Source organism: Papio anubis, chromosome 6 (genome assembly GCF_008728515.1).
Source record: "Papio anubis isolate 15944 chromosome 6, Panubis1.0, whole genome shotgun sequence".
Classification (NCBI taxonomy): domain Eukaryota; kingdom Metazoa; phylum Chordata; class Mammalia; order Primates; family Cercopithecidae; genus Papio; species Papio anubis.
The window spans coordinates 33,196,193-33,216,297 of NC_044981.1; the positions used below are offsets into that span (position 1 = coordinate 33,196,193).

General features: G+C 43.2%; 2 protein-coding genes across 10 annotated transcripts in view; one reads left to right on the plus strand and one right to left on the minus strand.

The window, feature by feature from the left end:
• Positions 1-596: 596 nt before the first annotated feature.
• On the minus strand, positions 597-12,174 carry TAF11 (TATA-box binding protein associated factor 11). 3 transcript variants are annotated; one of them, XM_009204958.2, is made up of 6 exons: positions 10,813-11,110; positions 6,039-6,187; positions 3,782-3,808; positions 3,082-3,169; positions 2,758-2,854; positions 597-1,512 (listed from the first exon to the last, which is right to left on the minus strand). In XM_009204958.2, exons 1-6 carry the CDS (start codon positions 10,981-10,983, stop codon positions 1,382-1,384), a joined length of 663 nt encoding a protein of 220 aa, XP_009203222.1. In that variant the 5' UTR covers positions 10,984-11,110; the 3' UTR covers positions 597-1,381. The 3 variants fall into 3 exon arrangements, with proteins under 3 accessions (XP_009203222.1, XP_003897530.1, XP_021792852.1); XM_003897481.3 differs by lacking the exon at positions 3,782-3,808; XM_021937160.2 differs by lacking the exon at positions 3,782-3,808 and having other exon boundaries at positions 597-3,169; positions 10,813-12,174.
• A 115-nt stretch (positions 12,175-12,289) lies between these two features.
• ANKS1A (ankyrin repeat and sterile alpha motif domain containing 1A) overlaps positions 12,290-20,105 on the plus strand; it is a 193,717-nt gene continuing 185,901 nt past the window's right edge. For 4 of the 7 annotated variants that reach the window (XM_009204963.4, XM_009204964.4, XM_009204966.4 and 1 more), the window contains exon 1: positions 12,306-12,621. In XM_009204963.4, the coding sequence (XP_009203227.1) occupies positions 12,437-12,621 (185 nt within the window). In that variant the 5' untranslated portion in view covers positions 12,306-12,436. Of the gene's footprint in view, positions 12,622-20,105 lie in introns of all 7 variants that reach the window. The other 3 variants (XM_009204965.4, XM_009204967.4, XM_003897484.4) reach the window with 2 other exon arrangements.

Consider the following 20,105-nt stretch of genomic DNA (forward strand, 5'->3'; position numbering starts at 1 on the left):
GCTAAACAGAATTAGAATCTTTACTAAGACATGCTCAGGAAAGCTTCACAAGAGAACAGCTTCAAAATCCTTCTCCCTATGACACTGAATGGTAGAGAGGAAAGAATTCTTGGGGATTGCCAATTACATATCGTAGCCTTATTACTGCTAATCACTGTCAGAAAAGGTCACTTCATTCACCTCTATTTGAGGAAAACAATGAGAATGTATCTGATGAACTAGAATCCTGGTCAGTATTGGGAAATATTAATGTTGCAATATCTAGTCAAACCTTGAGTGTACTGGTTCTGTGAACCACCTGAAAAAACAAATTAAATGTATTAAACCATAATGGTTGTCGTGTATCTGTTGATAAGAATCTGAAATATATGGGCTTTTATATTGTTTATTTTCGTTTCACTCTTAGGGGGAGAAGATTATTACACTGTTTTTAACAGTGCTTGAAGTACTCTTTTATGAGATAAAATTTTAATGGTTCTACTAGAAAAAGGGCTCAAATTTCCACAAAATAGCCAAAACCAGTTGTATTGGAACACCAAAAAAGAATGATCAACTTCCCATTCCAACCAGCTAGACAGAAAATGAATACACCTAGGGCAAGTTGGAAAACAGTTTAATGATCACTCACCAGAATCCACAGGAGAATCTTAAATGTTTACAAGCACCAATTATTCCGTTATTCCTGCCATCGCCGCATCCTTCATGGCAGAGTATCACAAGTAAGTTTCTGGTTGTTTCATCTACTTAAAATCAGATGTAAGAAACAACCTGAGTCTTAGCAACTTCAGACTTCAATGTGAAACCATTAAAGCCCTCGACACTTTAGGAGGCTGAGGCAGGAGGACTGCTTGAAGCCAGGAGTTCACGACCAGCCTGGGCAACAAAGCAAGACCCCATCTCCATAAAAAAATAAGTTAGCTGGGCACAGTAGTGCGTGCCTGCAGTCTTAGCTACTCAGGAGAATGAGGCAGGAGGGTCACTTAAGTCCAGGAATTCAAGGCTGTAGTCATGCCGCTGAACTCCAACCTAGGTGACAGAGCAAGACCCTATCTCAAACAAAACAAAACTCTCTTGGAAAGGTTTTCTCTCTGAAAGCAGTTCTCCTGTCCAGAAGATGCCTACGGCCCATACATCTTCTTCCAACTAGCCAAGATAGTTAAATACTTCAAAATGCCCCAAGAGGTCCCAAAATTTAGTCAAGGCAAGTATCAGGCTACATACTTTCTAGGTGTGACAAATATCAGAGTTTTGAGAAAGATGTTAAAATCATCATGGAATCCTTGGAGGCCTGAGATACTAAAGCACCAGTGCAGACAGTCTTCTAGGAAGTCTGGAACCAATACTTCTTCCATCAGTAATACAGGCCTTTCTAGACTTTGGTCTAGAAGAAGATGATTTTTTTGTGCTTCGAGTTAGGGATCTGTCCCTTTGACTTTAACCTTCTAACAGCTTCCCTCATATGTTTGGGTTGTAGTGGTGGCATTTCTCCCCACTTCTCACATACATCCAGTGCTAAACAGAGGGTAAGGAGAAAGTCTGATTATCATACAATAATTTACTTATCACATAATCCTTTTGAGTCCTGTAATTCTCGTTAACTTTTCTTAAGCTTGCTAAGGAAATAAACCAAAACATTTTTCCTTTTTAAGAGAAGATTTTTTTTAGTATAACATCTCATAACAGGCTTTATCATAGACAACAGTTTAAAATATATTTCCTATAGGCCATATGCTGTGGCTCATGTCTGTAATCCCAGCAGTTAGGGAGGCCAAGGTAGGAGGATTGCTTGAGCCCAGGAGTTTGAGACCAACCTGGGCAACATGGCAAAACCTTGTCTCTACAAAAAAATTTAAAAATTAGCCAGGGGTGGTGGTGCACACCTGTGGTCTCAACTACTCAGGCTGAGGCAGGAGAATCACCCGAGCCCAGGAGCTCACTGTTGCAGTAAGCTGTGATCGCATGATCAAGGCACTCTAGCCTGGGTGACAGAGTGAGACCCTGTCTCATAACTATATAAAAATAAAAATTAGCCAGGTGTGGTAGTGCATGCCTACGGTCCCAGCTACTTGGGAGGCTGAAGCAGGAGGATCCTTTGAGCCTAGGAGTTTGAGGTGGTAGTGAGCTATGGTCACACCACTGTTACCATCTCATTTTGTACACCATCTAAATTTGTGATTTGTAAAAGGAAACATAAAAAATATTAAAAGAAAAAATAAAGATCACGCCACTGCACTCCAGCCTGGGCGACAGAGTGAGACCCTGTCTCAAAAAATAATAATAATTTAAAAGTATCTATCTCCTGCTTAAAAAAATAAATTAAAAAAAAAAAAGATTTCACCAGTCAGAGTAGCAATGGGAAACAGCCAGGCTTTTTACTCAATAAAGGGGGCAGGCAGTTCCCAGGGATCACAACATTAGGGACAACTCACCGTCCCACACAGGTCAGCCCTTTGATTGCCTTTCTTGTATCTTTACTTTTGGCAGCAGAAATGAGCAAAGTCCACTGCAGAAAATACAAAGTCTACTTCTGTCACCCTGGGCTGAGGAAAGGAATCAGGGAGGGGAGTCCCAGATGGTTCCTTGCCATCTGTTATTGAAACTTGCAAGGAATAATGGTCATTTCTCCTGAATACAGGGCTCCCCACTTGCTCAACTTCAAATGCAAATGAGAACTCCCACAGGTGCTTTAATAAGCTCCTTTGTATAGATATTCTTAAAAATAAGACCACCACAGTATTTGTAACCAACACTACTCACCTTCTTCTACCACCTCCCCGACGAAAACCTTGGAAATACCAGACATAGCAATAACAACATTCTGAGACACAGAGGTGCCAGTGATGGACTGGATCAGCTTGAAAGAAGGAGAAAGACTCCGTGACTACAATAGTCAAAGACTGGCTTTGGAACACAGTACCAAATAATTCACAGAAAAAGGTAAGATAACTGAGGTGCATTTTTTTTCCCCCACCTAAATAATCCACTGACTTGTCTAACACCTCACTTCAAATGCCAATGGACATGGCCCTTGGGTTCAGTTCTAAAACATGATGGAGATGAAGTGTGGTGGTCTATCCTTACCCTTTTGATGGCTGCCTTAGGGAAAGCTGAGCGGCGATACATTTCATAACGGTTCAGCTGCTCCTCAGAAAAAGAAGAAACCAGGATTCTAAACAAAGATCCAGGTAACTAAGTTAACTTGTAAGAATGAATACTAAAGATAATTATTAAGTCAATAAACGTCTCAGACAATTCAAAAATGAATTGTTAAGGGGTCAATAGCATTAGGCTTGGTGCCTTGAGGAATGAAGATAAAATACTTCTACTCCAAAGGAATTTGAGAAAACATAAAATAAAAACTTCTTTTCTTACCTGTTAACAAAAAGAACAACATTGGGTCACTGTATCATACTATACAGACTGTGTTTTCAGCATTAGACTCTACCTTACTGAATTTCACACTGATGGTGTTTAATATACAAATTTATGATCAAACCAGTAGTTTTCAACATTAACAGATTTAGGAGAAATATCTGCAAAATATGTGGAAACAGGTAATACTCCTAATGTATAATTCTTTCAAACGAATAAAGGGGCCATATCAATTTTTGAAAATGAACAAAGTATATGAACAGGAAATTTACAAAAATACCAATGGTCAACCAACATGGGGGAAACAACATTATTAACTAAGGAAATATTATTTTCATAGATAACATTTTTCATAAATCAGACCACTATTAAAAAAAGAATGGTATTAGAATATGGGACACAAACTCACACATGCTGGCAGAGTGAACTGGAACACCTTTTTGGAGAGAAATTTGGAAATACATATGAAAAGTCTTTGAAAATGTTTATACTATTTGAATTAGCAATTATACCTCTAGGAGTTTATCTTAGGAAGTAATGGACAAGTATGCAAAGATATGTCCAAAGATCCTCATCATAATGTCAAAAGTACAAATACCCAACCAGAACCACTACAGGGATTGGTTAAATTATAGTTCAACAACATAATGTGATTCGATTGTAGCCATTAAAAATTATGATTTATGAGCATATTTACTGACATGAAAATATTTAGCTATACATATCAGACATCTAAAAAAACTTTGAAAAGGTACATACCCAAACACTATACCCAACTATATACTTAGAGTGAACTCTGCCTGGTGAGTTTATGGGTAATTTTTTCTATTTTTCTGTATTCTCTGAATTATTTGCAATGAGCCCATACTACTTTTTACAATCAGAAAATGTCATAAAGCTATTTCTATTTTTAAGAAAACTACGACCTAGGCAGGGCGCGGTGGCTCAAGCCTGTAATCCCAGCACTTTGGGAGGCTGAGGTGGGTGGACCACGAGGTCAGGAGATCGAGACCATCCTGGCTAACACAGTGAAACCCCATCTCTACTAAAAATACAAAAAAAAAAAAAAAAATTAGCCAGGCGTGATGGCGGGCGCCTGTAGTCCCAGCTACCCGGGAGGCTGAGGCAGGAGAATGGCGTGAACCCGGGAGGCGGAGCTTGCAGTGAGCTGAGATCATGCCACTGCACTCCAGCCTGGGCGACAGAGCGAGACTCCGCCTCAAAAAAAAAAAAGAAAACTATGACCTAGATGTATAATTAGTGACATGGAAAACATTCATCATATCTAATGTGAAAAATAGGCTATGAAACAGTATTTGACATTTGTGAAAAAAACAATTCATAGATATATATGTATAGAAACTATCTTGAAACTTTTAACATAAGCAGGATATATCTCTGTGGTAAGGTGATTCTTTTTTCTTCTTATCTATTTACTTTTATTTATTTATTTTTGAGACAGTGTCTGTCTCTATTGCCCAGGCTGGAGTGCAGTAGTGCAATCTTGGCTCATTGCAACCTCTGCCTCCTGGGTTCAAGTGATTCTCCTACCTCAGCCTCCCGAGTAGCTGGGACTACAGGCACCCACCACAACGCCTGGCTAATTTTTTGTAATTTTAGGAGAGATGGGGTTTCACCATCTTGGCCAGGCTGGTCTCAAACTCCTGACCTCAGGTGATCCGCCCACGCCTCAGCCTCCCAAAGTGCTGGGATTGCAGGTGTGAGCCACCACTCCCGGACATCTTTTTATCTATTTATATTTTCTATGCTGTAACATAATTGTTTGAAAAAAAATTTTTTGGCCTGTAATCCCAGCACTTTGGGAGGCCGAGGTGGGCGGATCACGAGGTCTCGAGTTCGAGACCAGCCTGGCCAACATGGTGAAACCCTGTCTCTACTAAAAATACAAAAATTAGCCAGGCATGGTGGCGGGCACCTGTAGTCCCAGCTATCTGGGAGGCTGAGGCAGGAGAATTGCTTGAAACCGGAAGGTGGAGGTTGCAGTGAGCAGAGATCCTGCCACTACACTCCAGCCTGAGCAATGAGAGCGAAACTCCGTCTCAAAAAAAAAAAAAAAACATTTTAAATAGAGGCCGGGCGCAGTGGCTCATGCCTGTCATCCCAGCACTTTGGGAGGCTGAGGCGGGCAGATCACCTGAGGTCATGAGTTCAAGACCAGCCTGGCCAATATAGTGAAACCCTGTCTCTACTAAAAATACAAAAATTAGCTAGGCATGGTGGTACATGCCTGTAGTCCCAGCTACTCGGGAGGCTGAGGCATGAGAATTGTTTGAACTCAGGAGGCAGAGGCTGCAGTGAGCTGAGATCATACCATTGCACTCCATCCTGGGCAACACAGTAAGACTCTGTCCCCCCAAAAAAAAAACAAAAAAACCAACCGTAACGTACTGTAACATAACATTAGAGATAGGGTTTCACTATGTTGCCCAGGCTGGTCTCAAACTTGGACCTCAAGAAATCCTCCCACCTTGGCCTTCTGAAGTGTTGGGATTACAAGCGTGAGCCACCATGCCCAGCCATAATGTATTAATCGTTTTATTTTCTTTTGAGTTTATAAAAGAAAATTTAAATACCAAGAAAAATTTATTAAATTTGTGTGGTCAAGTGAGAGCTTTGAAATGGGGAATGATAAGAAAGTGACTTACTGCATCTTCTGAATCTCATCTTCATCTACTTTCTGCTTCTTCTCTTTCTTTTCTTTGGTATCTATTTTCAGTTTTTTGGCCGCAGGAGTAAGTAATGATGAGTCTTCCCTTTCAACTGTTGTTAAATCTGAGACATCCTGACTCTTGGGCTGGGAAGATGAAAGAAACTCTATTACATATTTGGCCTACTTTCGAGGCTTGGGCAAAGTAAGAAGGCATTATCCTTATTACAAAACAACAAATCCATTTATTGAGTAGTTTTTCAGTTTTAGGCACTGACTGTACCATCAAGGATAAGATACAGTATCTCTCCTAAGGGAAGATTATGGCTCAGCCGTGGAAAGAAAACCTGCTAAATAATCTAGTTTTCCAGTTCGGCTATGAGCACAGCTCCAGTATCTGTTTACGAGGGTGATGAAATGCCAAGGATCATGAAAACCACTCTCCCTCTGGGCCCACTCTTCTGACCTTATTCTTTAGAGGGGATGTCAGCAAAGTCCCCTCCATCCAGCCAGCTCTTCTGCTTCCAGATCTACAGATCTCTTTACTGCTGATGATTCCATATGGAAAGAATATTAAAAAGGAGGCCCCTTCTCATTAAAACAGTGTTTATTTCAATTTGGGACTTTCAAGTGAGCTTCTCACATGTAGTGCTCTTTTGTTCTTATCCTTCAATCCTACTGTTTCATGCAAATGTTTATTTCACATTACTAGTCTTTTTGAAGATAGATTTGTCTCTTATTATTTATATCTCTCCCCCATCAGCATTTAACACAATTTTACTTATGCTGGATGTTTAATAAATGCCTGTTTAAACCCCATTAAAAGGTAGGCAAAGACACTTCTCAAAAGAAGACATACCTGTGGTCAAAAATCATATGAAAAAAAGCTCAGCATCTCTGATTAGAGAAATGGAAATCAAAACCATAATGAGATACCATCTCATATCTGTCAGAATGGCTATTATTCAAAAGTCAAAAAATAACAGATACTGGCAAGGTTGTGGAGGCAAAGGAAAGCTTTTAAATTCTTGGTTGGAGTATAAATCAGTTCACCATTGAGGAAGGCAGTGTGACAATTCCTCAAAGACCTAAAGACAGAATTACCATTTGACCCAGCAGTCCCATTACTGGGTATACACCCACAGGAATATAAATTGTTCTATTATAAAGACACATCCACACGTATGTTCATTGCAGTGCTATTGACAATAGCAAAGACATGGAATCAACCTAAATGCCCATCAATGATAGACTGGATAAAGAAAATGTATTTTCCAGTATACACCATGAAATACTATACAGCCATAAAAAAGAAGGAGATCATGTCCTTTGCAGGGACATGGATGGAGGTGGAGGCCATTATCTTTAGCAAACTAATGCGGGAACAGAAAACCAAATACTGCATGTTCTCACTAATAAGTGGGAACTAAATGATAAGAACACATGGACACATAGAGGGGAACACACATTGGGGTCTATGGGAGGGTAAAGGGTGGCAGGAGGGAAAGGATCATGAAAAATAACTAATGGGTACTAGGCTTAATACCTGGGAAATGAAATAATCTATACAACAAACCCCTATGACACACATTTACTTATGTAACAAAACCTGCACATCCTGCACATGCACCCCCAAACTTAAAAAACTGCCTGTTTATAACAATAAAAATCAAATCCAGACTTCACCCCCTCTGACTTAATGTAGAATCGTAAGTATACTACAAAACTCATTGAGATTTAACTTGTTCCTAAAGAGGAATTCAAATTTAAACTCATACAGGAATATGGGAATAGATGGGATTAAGGTAGTCTATCTTTGACAATCCTTTCAATTTCTTTTTACTTACCGATTTATACAAGTTTTCTAACTTCTTTGCGCTTCAAGTTTGGTGGTTTGTATTTTCTTTAAAAATTCACCTGTTTTTCTCAGATTTTCCCATTTATTTGGCCTAAACTTGAACATTAAATGTTTTTATAGCTTTAAAGATCTCCATATTAGTGCCTATAGCCTTTCATATTTTGTAATGTACATTTACATTTTAAGTAATCAGGTTTTAATTTTATCATTTATGTTTTTTAATGTGCTAATTCATTAGTGTCTACTTGTATCCTTGTTAACTCCTTGTTCCTACACTCTTCTGATTTATTTTGTTCTTTATCTGTTGTTTGTTAGTTTGTTTGTTTTTTCCCCAGATTCACTCTGTTGCCCAGGCTGGATCATAGCTCACTGCAGCCTCAAGTGATCCTCCTGTGTCAGCCTGCCAGGTAGCTAGGTCTGTAGGTGTGACCCACTCCACTAGGCCCTTTATCTGGTCTCTTGAGTCAGGTGCTTATTTGCAATATCTTCTGGTTGTTAATAAAAATATGTAAGGCTATACATTTTTCTTTAAATAAAGCTTTGGCCAAATCCCATATAATTTGATAAAGTGTTCTGTTAATTTCTTTAGTCTAAAGGCTATTTAAAAAATAGTTTAAAATTTCCAGGGGGTTCTTTTTTGGTGGGGGAGAAGCTTTTTGTAGTTAATTTCAAGTTTAATGCATTGCATTAACAAGATGTGGCCTGTTATGATACCTACTTTTAAGAATTCATATTTTTCTTCATGGTCTAGTACATGATTGATTTTTAAAAGTGTTTCAGAAACAACATAATTTTATCCTCTGTTCGGTGCAAATTTATATATGTAGTGAGCTCTCTAGTGTACCAAGCTAATTATTCAAATCCTTGCTGTCCTTGACACCTGTTTTAAAGTTTCCTTCTTGGCCAGGCATAGTGGCTCCCACCTGTAATCTTAGCACTTTGGGAGGCTGAGGCGGAAGGATTACTTCAGCCCAGTGAGTTGGAGACCAGACTGGGCAATATAATGAGACCTTGTCTCTACCAAAACAATATTTAAAAAACCTTTAGCTGGCCAGGTGCGGTGGCTCATGCCTATAATCCCAGAACTTTGGGAGGCTGAGGCAGATGGATCATGAGGTCAGGAGTTCAAGACCAGCCTGGGCAACTTGGTGAAACCTTGGCTCTACTAAAAATACAAAAATTAGCTGGGCACAGTGGCACGTGCCTGTAATCCCAGTTACTGGGGAGGCTGAGGCAGGAGAATCACTTGAGCCTGGGAGGCGGAGGTTGCAGTAGGCCGAGATTGTGCCATTGCACTCCAGCCTGGGCAACAGAGCGAGACTCTGTCTCAAAAACGAAACAAAACAAAACAAAACAAAGCAATACAAAAACTTCAGCTGAGCCTGGTGCAGTATGCTTGCAATCCCAGTTACTGCGGAGGCTGAGATAAGAGGGTTGCTTGAGCCCAGGAGGCAGAGACTGTGCCACTGCACTCCAGGCTGGGTGACAGAGTGAGACTTTGTCTCAACAAACAAACAAAAACTGCCTTAAAGGAGCTTGCAGTGAGCCGAGATCGCGCCACTGCACACTCCAGCCTGGGTGACAGAGCGAGTACTCAGTCTCAAAAACAAAAACAAAAACAAAAAAAGAAACCTGCCTTAAAATACTTTTGTCAAATGTTCTCTTTTTCTTTTTTTCGAGACGGAGTTTCACTCTGGCACCCAAGCTGGAGTGCACTGGTGCGATCTCGGCTCACTGCAACCTCTGCCTCCCAGGTTCAAGCGATTCTTGTGCCTCAGCCTCCTAAGTAGCCGGGATTACAGGCGCCTGCCACCATGCCCAGCTAATTTTTGTATTTTTAGTAGAGACAGGGTTTCCCCATATTGGGGATCTCCTGACCTCAGGCGATCCACCCACCTCCGCCTCCCAAAGATTACAGGCGTGAGCCACTGCACCCGGCCAAATTTTCTCTTTTTCTAAAAGTTCTTACTTTATACATTTTTATGCAACTTTATACACTGAAAGGCTATTTCCATCTAATCTACTGTTCACCCCACGATCTCTTAAATGCCTTCTAGCTCTAAGACCCCAAGATTATGCTTCTAGAAATGTAATCCAGAGAACGATGAGTTTCTGGTCCTGACCAATGTTCAGCTAGGCAACACTGCTGAACTCTCTGTAGCATAAAAACACCAGACCCAACTGATGGGTCCCTGATCACCGGGTGCTGTGGCTCACGCCTGTAATCCCAGCACTTTGGGAGGCCGAGGCGGACGGATCACGAGGTCAGGGGTTCGAGACCAGCCTGGCCAACATGGTAAAACCCCGTCTCTAATAAAAATACAAAAATTAGCCGGGCATGGTGGTGTGAGCCTGTAATCCCAGCTACTTGGGAGGCTGAAGCAAGAGAATCGCGTGAACCCGGGAGGCGGAGGTTGCAGTGAGCCAGAGATCGCGCCATTGTACTACAGCCCGGGCGACACTTTTATAAAAGTCTATCTCCCTTTGACAGGTTTGATCGACCCTCCTTCCTATAAAGAAACAAAGTTGTCTTAACATCTAAGACGAACCATATTGCGGTGAAAGGGGTGCTACGAATCCTGGGTTTTAGCTCTTGCACTGCGTCTCAGTGTGACACTGGATCCCAGTTTCCTCACCACTAAAGCCAATAGGCTATTAAAACTCCCTTAGAAGTAGCTTTAATCCCTTGACAAGACTAAAAATATTAATGCAGTGCTTGAGCCTCTGGAACGGAACCAGCACTGGAGTTCTGTTTGGTCGTCCGCTCTCTTCCCCCTCAAGATTAACGATCTGGAGGGAGTTCTGGTGAGTTCGAGTTCTCGTAACTTGGGAGGGACTAACCAGAAGCCCGGCAAGCACCCAGTAACACAATCTCTGGGTATTCCTTCAGCCTCATCGATACATCTCTTCCTACCTCGCCTTCCTCCACTGCAGCTTCTTTCAAGTCCGCATCTGCGTCTCCGTCAGTTTCCTCTGGGATTCCATCCGTGTCTGTAGCCCCCGGGTCCCCGGATGCAGCGGCCGTCTCATCCGACTCCCCTGTCTCTCCACCTTTGTCGGAGGGCGACTCGCGGGCATCGTCCATCACGGATAGGATTGGAGGGGAGAGAAGATCGCGGCGATGTCTGAGGCAGAAGCTCGGAACCCCGAGCTGCACAGGACAGGATCTTACTTCCTGTCGTCGCGCAGCGATGACATCACCCCTACCGCTCTCCTGAGGGGTCATTTTGAGGCGCGCGTAGAGGACTAGAGGACTCATTTTAACTTTGGTTTGGCGACAGTGGGAAGCGGGAAAATTGGACGTAAAGAGCTCAGACTATGGATCCTCCTAGCTAGGAAACCAGCACTTGTGAAGGAGCGCAGTTTTGTTTACTAAATAACTTTTTCCTTTTCGCCTGTCTAAAAATTCAATGCCAGTTAATCCCTTCGTTAACCCCTCAGAGTAAAGTTGGGGGATCGGGAGAAAACTCAGTTCCGTTGTATGGCGGTGTCGTGGAATGAGGCTACCCGGGATTGGTAAACTTTCAGGCAAGACTCAACCTTGTGTATTTCAACTGGCCCGAAACCGCGGGTCTGTGTGTACATGGAATTGCTAGCATTTCCGCTCCATTCAGCAAGCACCTTAACAACAAAAAGTCATCTAGCTTGAGCAGAATTTATCCAATTCATTTATTCATCCACAACTATTGACTGCGTACTTCGATTTAGAAACAGTGCTAGTACAATGGAACAAAACACACATAGTTTCTATCCAATTAAATGATTTTTTTTTCAGTTCGCAAGTATTCAAGATTGAGGTTTGTTTCTACAAGTCTGACACTTTTCTATCATTTTGGTTAATCTTACCAAAACTAAGAGGAAAGCCTAAAGAGAGGAAGGTGTCTCCTTCGAACGTTTCACTTTAACGAACTAGTTCGTATACTGGGAGGATGAAGTGGTGAGGATATTTCTATTTTAAAATTTTCTTCTCTTCCCTCATAGAGATACGAGGGGGAGGGCGTTTTATTCACCTGGGTATGACTAGGTCCCAGCACCTATTACATATTTAATTTATGCGTGCTTAAAGAATGTCCTTGGAAATGTAGGTGCGCGTTACCATATTTATCTCTTTGTTTCTGCGCTGCCTGGACGAATTGCCGTATTTCCTGTCCCAGGAGCTCCCAAAACGTTTGGGGAAGGAGCGCACTTCGGGAGGCGCGTACAGGTGGGCCTATTTGTCCCTTTCCACCTATATAATGGGGACCCACAAGGCGCTGTCCCCATACCCCGAGAGACCTGTCTCGGCACAGCAAAATCCACCTGCGCTGGTCCGCGGAGCCCCGCCCAGCTAGGTGAGCTAGGGGGCGGGGCGCGGGGGCGCGGTGACGCGTGACGCCGGATCCCGGAAGTGACGCGCTCGTGGGGAAAAGGCAGGGAGGGGGGGGTGGTGTCCCCAGCCGGTTTGGGGGGTGCGTTGCCCGGAGACGGAAAGTTTGGGAGCCCGAGCAGGCTCGGCTGCAGCCCCGGGGAGGGGGGTCCAGCGGGTGGCGGCCCTGGGGATGGGGAAGGAGCAGGAGCTGCTGGAGGCGGCCCGCACCGGGCACCTCCCGGCGGTGGAGAAGCTGCTGTCCGGGAAGCGGCTCTCCTCTGGCTTTGGGGGCGGCGGCGGCGGCGGCTCTGGGGGCGGCGGCGGCGGCGGCGGCGGCCTCGGCTCTTCCAGCCACCCTCTCTCCAGTCTGCTCAGGTGGGTACGCGCCGGGGCCGGGCCGCTGCCTGCAGACCCCTTCTCCCCCACCCGTCTCTTGGGTCTCCAGAGAGATCAGGGGTCCTGAGACTCGGGCGGGGTGGGCTTGTGGCGTGCCCGGGGCGAGGCAGGCGGCGCACGGGCCAGGAAACCGGAGGGCGCGCGGGTCCGAGTCCACGCTGCTCCGGGCTCGCCTGGTCTCCCGTTCTGAGCCGGCTGCGAAGAATGGTGGGAGTGCCCAGGTGGCAGCCTCCGCCGCATGGCACAGCCGGGCTTCACCCTCGCTCGCTACAGGGTGCCAGCTGTCGTAGCCCACAAAAGCCAATTTGGAGCAAATATGTATATCATATATATACATATGCTCTCCCTCACCTCCTGCAGAAACTCCCACGCCTTGTAGAATCTCGAGGCTCCTCTGGAGGAAATTCTATTGATTTTTTTCTCTTAGGAACTTGGAACCTTCCACCAGGCTACGCAGGACCTCGCTTTTTTTTCCCCCCTCCCCCCGAGACGGAGACTTGTTCTATCACCCAGGCTGGAGTGCAGTGGCGCGATCTCGGCTCACTGCAACCTCCACCTCCCGGGTTCAAGCGATTCTCCTGCGGCTGCCTCTCGAGTAGCTGGGATTACAGGCGCCCGCCACGACACCCGGCTAGTTTTTGTGTTTTAGTAGAGACGGGGTTTAACCATGTTGGCCAGGCTGGTGTCGAGCTCTTGACCTCACGATCCGCCCGCCTCGGCCTCCCAAAGTGCTGGAATTACAAGCGTGAGCCACCGCGCACGCCCCCTCACTTTTGTTTATATTAAAATTGCCTCTGGATTTATCATTTTCAAGATGTTCGTCTTTTAGCCTCTCTTGTGCTTGAAGTTCAAATTGTAGTTCCTTGTAGTGAACCGTATTGAATTAGTCTAAGTGGCATATGCAGGATTCATCCGGCGGCTTATTCATCTAGAAATAAAGGCAGAGACACTTGTTTAGGAAACCGAGGAATGCTGTAAACTTTTCCAAGGTCTGTTGTTAAACCCTTCAATCTGGAACTGTAAGGACCGAGGGGAAAAGATCAGTTTTGTGTGGCTTCGAAGGGGGATTGGAGGTGCTTTGTCAGTGTGAGTTAAATGTGTTGGTTCAGCAGCGCTTTCATAGCCTGATTTCTTTTTCCTTCCTTGTTCTTTTGAGGTTTTTAAGAAGTGGAAGTTCATTTAGAAATGGCTTCGTTAGCTTTTGTTCCCCATTACTTTATGTAACTTCAGTTTGAGTGAGCTTGGACCACAGAAGCCTAAGGCGCTAATAAATTGTTGTTAATAGATATTAAGCACTGAGTACCAACCCAGGTCTTTACAGGAAGATTTTAAAAGCAGTATAAGTAGGTACTTAAGATTTGTTGAAGAAATGAAAGTATCAATTGGAGGACAATAAATTTCTAAATAAATGGATGGTGGATGGTATCACTCACTGTAATTGCTAGCAGGTCAGAGAACAGAGACATCATTTAGGGATGGAGTGGAGGTCAGGGCTTCCAAAAGGAGGGAGACTTAAGCTGGTCTTGAAGGATGTGAGGATTTGGGTAGGTGAGTTATTATGGGCATGTTCCAGGTGGGTATCCCATGATCAGAGACACAGAAATGAGAACGGAAACTTATTTGGTGCTCCTGAGGCAACAGAAGAACTTCCTGCCTGGACCCTTGAGAGGTTGGGCATAATAAAGGTAAATAATAATGGATGGGTATACTTCCATATATCATGTTTATATTCTCAGTCCCTAGATCAGTGCCTGACAACTTACAGGTGTTCAATAAATGTACAGTGAATGCATGAATTGGGTTTTGGATCTCACCTGGTTTTGCCACTCTGCAGTTCTGATGTCTGAAAGGCGACAAGACTGTACAGGTTTGGAGATGCCTCTGTCTTTAATGAGTTGATGACATAGCATTTGGAGATTTTCCAGAGATATCTTAACCCTCAGCATATCCTGCTAAAGTGAGAAGTTTCTCTTATCTCCCACCTTCAAGTACAGGTCAAATTATTCTTTTTTTTTCTGGAGACGGAGTCTCGCTTTGTTCACAGTCTGGAGTGCAATGGCACTATCTCAGCTCACTGCAACCTCTGCCTTCCTGGGTTCAAGCAATTCTCCTGCCTCAACCTCCCAAGTAGCTGGGACTACAGGCACGCTCCACCACACCCAGCTAATTTTTGTATTTTTTGTAGAGATGGAGTTTCACCATGTTAGCCAGGCTGATCTCAATTTCTTGACCTCGTGATCCGCCCGCCTCGGCCTCCTAAAATGCTGGGATTACAGGCATGAACCACTGTGCCCAGCCTCAGGTCAAGTTATTCTTAGCGTGCTCACTCAGAGACTGTTGAAATTCTGCTGAGGATTTAACTGCCATATAGTTAATATAGTTAAGCAATACTAGGAAACCTGTTGAGCACAATGCTTCTACTTTGGGCCTCTTGCTGATGTGTCCCGTCTCTGCCATAAATTGTGGGTGTTAACTCTCTGTTCCCCAGAGTTAGAGAGCTGGCTCCCCTTGACTTTCTTCCGTGTCTTTTGTAGAGAGGGTAAATGCCTAAGAGCTTCCCAGCCTCTCATTCCTGTGACTCCTAGGGGCAGGGAGGATCTGGAGGCACTAGTTACACTAATTAGAGGTGACTCTGATTAAAGCTAGTGAAAGATTTCTGAGCAAATGAGACCGTGCCTAGGTCAGTATGTCCTCCCTTTTTAGATTTGGACATAGTAAAGTCTACCCCCAACCCTCTCTCCCCTAAAGACCCTGGATTATTTAATGAGAGCTGTGGAATCATAGCTTCAGATTTGGCCTTTGTATTGGCTGCCATATTCTACTCCTACTTGTACTGCCAACTGTAACTTGCTTTTGTGCAGGTGTTTGAGTAATGAAGTAAAGCTGGCAGGAATAGGAGCTTACAGTTGCAGTGGAATAATTGTTCCAAACCACATATGTGTTTGTGTATTCACCTGTTTATGTTCCCCCACCCCATATTCCACAAAGGCTTTGTGTTTATTCTTAAGCTACAAAATGCCCTCTTCTCCTACCCATCCCTTTTCCTCTGCACAGCTTGGGCTTAGGTTTTAACTTCTTAAAGCCCTTCCTGATGACCCTAATACACACAGATCTCTCAGGCTTCCACGTCTTTGGAGCACATCATCTGTAGTCTACTTTGCTTGCCTAGCTTTCACAGTTGATTGCTTTGGCCTGTCAGAATAATGTTTACATGTAGTAACCGTCACTGATTGATACTATACCTGAGAACCAGAAAGTCAGCAAAGACTTTCTACTAGAAAAAAATGTTGTTTAAACTTTGTGTTCTTCCAGCCTTCCTTATTTACTGGATATTTATTCAGAGACAGTATAGCATTATATTTAAGACCACTTGTTCTTGTGTCAGACTTCCTGGATTCACATTCCACTGCCACCACTGACCAGCTGCTTGACATTATTCAAGTTAACCACTTTGATACTCAATTTCTGCATCTGTAAAATGGGGATAATACTATCTGCCTTATAGGTATCATCTTAGATAATGCGTGTAAGGGACTTACCATAATTCCTGGCATATTCTAAGTCCTCAATCTTAGTCATCCTCAGTTTAGCACATAGAGTTTTGCTGTGTTGCACCTGTTCTGTGCAAAGTACCATGCCAGACACATTATTTATTTTTATTTTTGTAGAGCTGGGGTCTCACTATGTTGCCCAGGCTAGTCTCGAACTCCTGGGCTCAAACTGTCTTCCTGCCTCAGCCTCCCAAAGTGCTGGGATTACAGGTGTGAGCCACAGCGCCCTGCCTGACACATTTTAAATGGTGTTTTTTCATGCTTGGGGATCTGTTTTCCAAGCATGGCAGATTAGAAAGAGTAAATAAGGGAGAGGAATCATTCATATACCCAATGTTTACCTATGATGTACTTTGTGCCAGACCAAGTGATTGCTAGATGCACTGCAAAATATGTCTGAGACCTGGGACATTGTAGGTGCGCTATCAGAATTAGCCCCTCTCTTCATACATGTTCTGTTCCCTTATAGAGTTTATCGTAGTATGCTATGTCGGTGTCACAGGTCAACAAAAAGGAGACAGAGAAAGCATACAAATTTAGCATAATTTATCCTACTTCCTGGCTGTTTGAAGCTATTAACATAAGTGTATATAGCCCTATATACCTATGTAAGCCCCAAGCATCAGTTTACTGTATCTTTGTGCTATGATTTGTGTTTATTATGACTGTTAACCATCAAATAAAGATTAAATTATGTTCAATATATCTTGTTAGTGAAAGAAGAAAAATACATAGTTTTCTATCCAAAATGGTTTAAATATAATTTTTGTTACTTAAAAGGATAAGCAATAGATTATCTAGAAAGCACAGTTATCCAAAATGTCTAGGCTTACAGAGGCTCTGGATTGCATGGATTATACTTTATATAATACTAACTCATTTTCTGATTGTTTAATGGATGCATGCCTTTGGTCTATACCTTGGGAGCTTGGGACAGGCATTCTATCAAACTTCTTAACTTACAGTATTTTTTAGCTCTGGGGACGTAGCAGGCACTCAAATTCTCATGTAACAGAGAGTTTGCTATGTTTAGAGTTATAGTGAAACACTGATTTTCAAGAAGGAAACTCCTGTATAAGAATATAGTAAGATTTGGTTAAAAGTAAATTCTGTCAACTAAAAGGCCAAAAAGATCTGAGAAAAGGAAATGTTAAAACCAATCATGGCAGGGCACAGTGGCTTGCCTCTGTAATCCCAACACTTTGGGAGGCTGAGGCAGGTGGATCACTTGAGCCCAGGAATTTGAAACCAGCCTAGGCAACGTGCTAAAACCTGATCTCTACAAAAAATACAAACATTAGCCGGGCGTGATGGTGTGCACCTGTAGTCCCAGCTACTCGGGAGGCTGATGTGGGAGAATTGCTTGAATCTGGGAGGTTGAGGCTGCAGTGAGCCAAGATTGTTCCACTGCATTCCAGCCTGGGTGACAGAGCCAGACCACATTCCCCCACCACCACCCCCTGCAAAAAAAAAAAAAAAAAAAAAGAAAAAAGAAAACCAGTCACAATAGCTTCAGACTGTAAATTGAATTATGAACTAAATACTGAAGTATATGAATGGAAAAGTAAAGTGAAATGTACTTCTTAGGGTTCAGAAGCACAGAGAAACTAAACCAAAGATCACGGTTGAGGAGATTGTGTCATGGTTTAGGAATATTTTATGCTTAATTTCTCAAGCATGAGAAGGGCGAATAAGAAAAGAGGAAGCCAAGGGGACTTGCTGGAGAATCTGAAAATTTATAGATAGTAGCAATGAATGTGGCTGTAAACTAATTTTTATGCTGCCATTTTGTTGGAGGAAAAAAAGAAAAAGAAAAAAGAAAACTATTCCAAAACATAGATGAATTTCCCAAGATGTGAAAATGTTCTGAAATAAGGAATAAAGCATGAAAAATTTTGAAAAATGGATCTCATTTGGAGGATAATAATAGATTCTCCCAAATGTCAGAAAATATGACAAGTAATTCATTGTTTTAAAGAAAGCTTCCTAATACTTATTTAAGGACTTTGATTTTTGTTTTTTTAATTAAAAAAATCTTTGAGACAGGAGTCTTGCTAATGTTGTCTAGGCTGACCTTAAACTCCTGGGCTCAATTGATCCCCCTGCCTCATCCTCCTAAGCTACTGGGACTGCAGGCACATGCCACCATGCCAGACTAGACTTCTTCCTCTTGTTATTGTTATTATTTTTTAAACAGTGATTAGCATAACCATTCTATTGAAATGGTCCTTTATTCGTTCCCAGAATGGATCTGAAGCTTGGAGATTATAATGGCATGACAGCCTTTTCTCATGCTGACCTTTTTACTTTTGCCCACTACTGTGTCAGATTTCTTTCGAAAGTGCCTATTTTGAGCAAAATGATTTTAACATCTTTTTTTTTTTTTGAGATTGAGTTCTGTTTCCTGTCGCCCAGGCTGGAGTGCAGTGGCTCGGATCTCAGCCACTGCAAGCCCGCCCGGTTCACGCCATTCTGCCTCAGCCTCCGAGAAGCACTACAGGCGCTCGCCACCCCGCTTCTGGCTGCTTTTTTTGGTATTTTTTAGTTTGCACGGATTTCACCGTTAGCTGGTAGATGGTCTCGATCTCCTGACCTCGCGGATCCACCCGCCTTCGCCTCCCAAAGTGCTGGGATTGAGCGCCACCGCGACCCGGCCGATTTTAACATCTTAAGGCAGAAGGCAACACTGACCATGTAAGGACTGAGAATGGAAGGGCCTGGAAACAGATCTTGTGGATTTGTATAAGTTCCTGCTCTTCTAAGAGAATGCAAAAACAAGATAAAATGCAACTATCCACTAGCATAACAGTTTTCTGGGTCTTCCACTAAACTAAATTAATTAAAAATCGTTTTTCAAGAATGTCTTTTTTTTCTTTTCTTTCTTTTTTTTTTTTTTTTGAGACAGAGTCTCTCTCTGTTGCCCAGGCTGGAGTGCAATGGTGCGATCTCGGCTCATTGCAACCTCCGCCTCCCGGGTTCAAGGGATTCTCCTGTCTCAGCCTCCTGAGTAGCTGGGATTACAGGCGCATGCTACCACCCCCGGCTAAATTTTTGTATTTTAGTAGGGACGGGATTTCACCGTGTTGTCCAGGCTGGTCTCGAACTCCTGAGCTCAGGCAATCTACCCTCCTCGGCCTCCCAAAGTGCTAGGATTACAGGCGTTAACCATCGTGCCTGGCCTTTTTTTTTTTTTTCTCTGAGACAGTGTCTCACTCCTTCATCCAGACTGCAGTACAGTGATGCAATCTCAGCTCACTGCAACCTCTGCCTCCCAGGTTCAAGCAATTCTTGTGCCTCAGCCTCCTAAGTAGCTGTGATTACAGGCATGCACCACTGCACCTGGCTAATATTTGTATTTTAGTAGAGACGGGGTTTCACTATGTTGGCCAGGCTAGTCTCAAGCTCCTGACCTCAAGTGATCCGCCTGCCTCGGCCTCCCAAAGTGCTGGAATTACTACAGGTGTGAACCCCCACGCCCGCCCAAGAATGTCTTAAAATACTCCCTTTAAATGTGATTTTGTTCGGATGGCAGCCCTGTTCCTGCATTTTGGAATTGCTGTACTTACATTTTTTGCTTTCTCTAAAGCAGAGTGTGGTTCCCCTGTTGAAAAACAAAAAGAAACAAAAAAAGGTAACATGCCTAGAAATGACTTCTGTGGTAGTTACTTTATATGTAAAAATCTAGAAGGTGCCTAATCTTAAACTGAATAAGGCATTTACTTAGAATTAAAGATAATTTTCCCAGCCTGGGCAACATGGCAAGACCTCGTTTCTACAAAAAAATAAAAAAATTAGGCCAGGTGCAGTGGCTCACACCTGTAATCCCAGCACTTTGGGAGCCTGAGGCGGGTGGATCACCTGAGGTCAGGAGTTTAAGACCAGCCTGGCCAATATGGTAAAACCCCGTCTCTA

Coding starts and splice junctions, on each gene's coding strand:
- TAF11 (XM_021937160.2), bottom strand. CDS start 11,157: ATGAGTCCTCTAGTCCTCTACGCGCGCCTCAAAATGACCCCTCAGGAG. Junction 6,188..10,812: donor CTGCAGTGGAGGAAGGCGAG/GTAGGAAGAGAT, acceptor TCATCTTCCCAG/CCCAAGAGTCAGGATGTCTC. Junction 3,170..6,038: donor GATGAGATTCAGAAGATGCA/GTAAGTCACTTT, acceptor ATCTTTGTTTAG/AATCCTGGTTTCTTCTTTTT.